This window comes from Penaeus chinensis, chromosome 9 (assembly GCF_019202785.1).
Source record: "Penaeus chinensis breed Huanghai No. 1 chromosome 9, ASM1920278v2, whole genome shotgun sequence".
In the NCBI taxonomy this organism is placed as follows: domain Eukaryota; kingdom Metazoa; phylum Arthropoda; class Malacostraca; order Decapoda; family Penaeidae; genus Penaeus; species Penaeus chinensis.
The window spans coordinates 10,444,751-10,449,750 of record NC_061827.1 but is presented as its reverse complement, the minus strand read 5'-3'; the positions used below and the strand labels follow the sequence as shown (position 1 = coordinate 10,449,750).

The following is a 5,000-nucleotide window of genomic DNA, read 5'->3' as shown; positions in this document are numbered from 1 at the left end:
TTTTGGACTTTGATCTACTTGAACTTAACTGCGTACACTCTACGGACGAACGGCTCTGCCATTTGTGGTGCGCTGGCAGAAGGCGCACAACAATGACACTAAGGGCCTGGCGAGTGCCATATCCTTGTGCAAGGTCCAGCAGTCGCTTTGCTGCCTTGCCTGGATCGTTCATCTCACCACATACATTCGCCACTTCATCTGCCCCAATAACTTCCCAAAAACTGGAACAAGAGGAAAATGAGTTTTTTAGAACATTGCTTTACCTTACGGTTATTGGATGACTAGAACCGTCAAAACAATCCCTGACATTTTGTAAAAATAATTTAATGGCACTGTGTTGTATTTACTGAATTATATACAAACGACTTCAAAATCAGTGACTGGCCTAGGTTCAACAGATATATTAGATACATATTTTCGGTTGCATATTTCAGCTTCTACAGACATGAGAGCCAGCGTCCTCACCTCGCACTACCAATCACAACAGCGGTATGGTGGGGCCCCAGGTACAACTCTGTCGTGTGTGGGTCGGGCAAGGTGACAGGCTCACCTAACGCACACTTCACGCCGTCATCACAGCTTCTGACACAATTCTGAGGAAAAGCAATGTCTAAATAATGAAGGCTTTGCCAAATTGCGAGGCTATCTTGATCAATGTTACCAAGTACAAGATAAATATTTGTCGCGTCTAAGAGAACCCACCTGTTGTGTTCGAGGAGATGACGTTGTGACGAAAATAGGTTCTCCGTGCGTCGTCGTCACAGCGGCAGACACGGCACCGTAACAGCAGAGGCGCAGGACAGGGCACCGGGTAGACTCGACGCCCTCGAGTTCTAAGTGGGCGGCACACACTGCGCTAGGTAAAGGGGCTCCTTGGGACCGCAGCCGTCTGTAATCAAACATTTATTAATATCATATCATACACCAACAATAACATTTACAAAAATGCTACATGGAGAATATTAAGAACGAACATTCAGTTCGGTAACGGAACTTGAAAAGGCAGTGAAATATACCTCAGGGCGGTAAGAAGCGCATATTTCAGAGCATATGTGTGCGAGCGAGAACAAGCTCTTTCCTCCTGAAGTAACGCGGGAAGTGCCGTCAGGAGGCTTCCAACGCATCCTACTTCTTGGCCTCCGTCTGCCAAGGCTGCGACGCCGACACGTCCTTCGCCCGCTATATCTGGCACCCTTAACTGGCCTACAGTCAACCTGAAATAAATGTAAAGAAATCCCATCGAATACACGTAATTTCGGAAGTATGTCTGTACCCATACACCTTTTCAGACACAACAACATTATGATATAGTTTTACTTACTTTGAGTCTCTGCCAATGGTTTCAGCAAAGCCTAACGTCCAGGGTAACTTTGGGAAAGCGTCGTTCTTTCCTCTGAAGCTTGGGTCTTGGGATGACGCGAGCTGAGAGGCGTGAGGCTTGGTCAGGGGCAGGGACCGTCCAGAACGACTGGTGACATCGACTACGTTTACTGGCCGTCGAGACCTGTTTAGTGATTTTGGTTTTAGTGGCTTATAAGATGGGTATTAAACAGTCATGTGGTTTTATTTCTATGTCTATAATGCGCACACGCGTACGAATACACACGCACGCACGCACGCACACACACACACACACACACACACACACACACACACACACACACACACACACACACACACACACACACACACACACACACACACACACACACACACACACACACACACACACACCACACACACATAAGTCTATATGCATCCATACATCCATGCAGTATTGACGACTCAAACCTACTTGCACTTTGTAAACTGATGGTGGTCGAGGGAAAGCGCTGTGTTGGCCGAGATGTCGAGTGCCACCAGCCCCGGCGAGACTAGCTCCTCAAGTTCGACGCGGCCCAACTGGCAGTGAGACGCGTCCACTACCTGCGTCGTGTAAAATGTCACATAATAGGAAAGGATAAAAAAAGCTTACATAAGCTTCGAGTCTTGAGATGTATGAAGACGCAGAAAGGGTAAATATGACTTGCGATAGAGAAATAAACTAACCTTTAGAGCAGAGAGGTGGGCCAGACGGGGAAGGCAACGCAGTGGGTTAGAATGAACCTTTAAGACTCTGAGGCGACGCAGACGGGAAACTCCAGCTGGCACATTCATCAAGACGTTCCCTGACAGTACCAGCTCCTCCAGTAACTCCCAAGACCATATCAACCTGCCGGTATCACAACCGTAGATCGATTAGTTTCACTGGTCAATATTTCATCTTTTTCTCGCGTAAACTAATGCCTGCTGAAGACCATGCACATTGATTTCATCGTTTGGGCTTGAACTCTTTTAATAATTACCCGAGGGATGAACTACAAGTGCGTAAATACAAAATAGGTGATATTTTCAGGAACTATCGCTTAAGGCAAATACTGTCGGTATCAATGAACACTTTTTATCCTCGATCTGAGGAATAGCTTAATTCTATGTAAAAATATGCCTTTCGTCATGGCTGTCATTACTGTTTCAAAAATAAGTTGAACGAATATGGGCTCAGACTAGCCCTGGCAATGACACCGACCTATCCTGTAAACTGGCTATCCTATTGTAAGGCGCGTGGAGGATGCGTAGAGCTCTACAGTGCTGGAGAGGAGTGAGATCCCGAAGTCTATTAGCTGCTGCATATACTTCCTGGAGCGGATAGCTGGTCTGAGGCCCTGTCTCGTCTCGAGCATCTGGCGACCCGCGTCCTCGTCGTCCTTCAGGGGACGGCAGCGCTGACAGCTGGTTGGTACTTACGTTCAGAACTCGTAATCTGGAATGATATAGTAAGTTTGAGTAGTGCATTTAATGAAAAAAAAAAAAAAAAACTTTTAACTGCAAAACATACGCTGGCTGAACACCGGACATAATTTACCTGCTAAGCCAAGTGAAGAGGCAGCTGGGCAGAGACGTGAGGCGGTTGTGGTGTAGCAAAAGCACCTCGAGTGAACACCACTTCGGTTCTTCGTGTGGGTTGATAGACGAGCTCTGACCTTGGGCTTGTTCTCGGCCGTGATGCTGCGATCGGTACGGCGTGGAAGAGGAACTGTGGGCTACGTTGGGATACGAGTGGTTACTGGGTAGCTCAGACATCGCACGTTGGGGGACCATGAAGGTGGAGAGATGGTTGTGGTGAGCAGAGAGGGTGTGGAGGCGTCGCAGGTGTCCCGAAGTGAGGAAAGCAGGTAACGTCGCGAGATTGTTGTGGCTCACGTCCACCAATGTGACTTCTGTACTCGAAACCAGCCATGGCGGTACGGCTGACAGCTCGTTCCTGAAGACAAGGAAAAAAAGTTTACTAGGGACCTACAGTTGTCTGTGACAGAATTTTGTGTTCGGTGCTATTCGTAAATTTGGGATACATTTTAGGGTATATGAACCTTACTAACAACACGGTAGAGTGTTTGCCATTCATCTTCAATACTGTATTAACACAGAAATGAGTTACCAGTCTCTATAAAATAAAACATTATACCTCACTGAAGCAACGCTCTGCTTGACCAATTGCTTCTGGATATTAGTCTAAGCATCATGAAGACTATTAAAGGCTTTAAAACTGCCAGTACCCTCTAACACCATCATCCCTACTTAGATCCACAATGATGGCTTACTAACTTTATTAATAACACTCCAACTAGAATCACTAACTACTAACACAATGATCCACCAATTACCAATATAATGACACTGCTACTATCATGATCTAGTGATTGTCGTTTTGACAGTGAAATATAAGAAATAACAAATGGGTCGCCAACTGTCACAATCACAGTAGAAAAAAAAAATCGAGTAACGACCTACTGTACGGCGCTGACCCAATTAAACCAAAGGTACTCCAAAAACGACAACTTTCCAGCCATCACGGGCGTGGCTCTGATGCACCGACGCCCAGGAGATGACGGATAGCCTTAATAGCGCCGCGAGAAGAGCTTACCTGGAGAGATTGAGACGAGCTAGTTTCCGGGGATGGAAACGCACTTCGAGTCTGCTCAGCCCTGGGGGAGGAGATGAGGGGGTGAGCGAAAAGGTATTTTTGGTACAAGTATTTTTTATTTCTTTAAAGGAATTTCGGTAGTTTGCTTTGAACTGATTTATACGTTTTAACTTATTAAGAAAACATTTATTTTTTATAATTACCTTTCTGATTTGTTTTTACTTATTTTCCAATTTGTATTTTATTATAATTTACCTAGCTATTGCGTCATGCTGAACGAAATGTCGACACGAGGGAATTGCAAGTAGGTTGACGAGAATGATAAATAAAGACGAGAGGCGAGGGTGACTGGCAAATGCGACAGGTGCGTATGTCGATAGGTGTAGCAGGCGATTGGGGATGCAGGAGTGGCGGTGACAGCGCCTGTTATTGGGACACTCCCTTGTGTAGCCACACCTGCGTTGCGAACAGGGCCACACTCACAAGCACACGTACACAAACACACTTACACACACACTTACACACACACTTACACACACACTTACACACACACTTACACACACACACACACACACACATATACATGGACATACATGCATGCATATATATATATATATATATATATATATATATACATACACACATATACACACATGTATATATATGTGTATATATATATACATATATATACACATACACACATATATACTTTAATCACACACATACACATGGGTACACAGTTCGGTAGAAAGTTTCACTAAGCCAGTTTTGCCAAAAGAAGCAATAGAGAGCACCTGCAAATGATAGGCTATGAAGGGAAACTGAAATTACCCCTGTTTTGCGCACGGAAATACGCGCTAATACTTTCCATTATGGAGCGGCTTTTATTGTCTCAGATCTCGAAACACCTGAGAAAGACTGATAGCAGGTAAGGACGTTAATTGCGGTCTCCAGAGCCTCTGTGAATAGGGGGAGAGAACAATTACGGACGGAAGTATGGGCGTGAGGAGGGTGTTGAGGAACCGTCTAAGCCCCCTCA

At 45.3% G+C, this 5,000-nt stretch overlaps 1 protein-coding gene across 1 annotated transcript in view; it reads right to left on the bottom strand.

Moving 5' to 3' along the window:
• Positions 1-5,000, bottom strand: part of LOC125028642 — a 64,395-nt gene that overhangs the window by 3,076 nt on the left and 56,319 nt on the right. The window contains exons 13-22 of the mRNA XM_047618116.1: positions 3,962-4,022; positions 2,903-3,301; positions 2,567-2,800; positions 2,050-2,212; positions 1,796-1,926; positions 1,322-1,504; positions 1,017-1,214; positions 703-889; positions 466-593; positions 1-221 (exon numbers count right to left, since the gene is read on the bottom strand). The exon at positions 1-221 is cut by the window's left edge and continues 782 nt beyond it. Coding sequence (XP_047474072.1) covers positions 1-221; positions 466-593; positions 703-889; positions 1,017-1,214; positions 1,322-1,504; positions 1,796-1,926; positions 2,050-2,212; positions 2,567-2,800; positions 2,903-3,301; positions 3,962-4,022 — 1,905 coding nt within the window. The remainder of the gene's footprint in view (positions 222-465; positions 594-702; positions 890-1,016; positions 1,215-1,321; positions 1,505-1,795; positions 1,927-2,049; positions 2,213-2,566; positions 2,801-2,902; positions 3,302-3,961; positions 4,023-5,000) is intronic.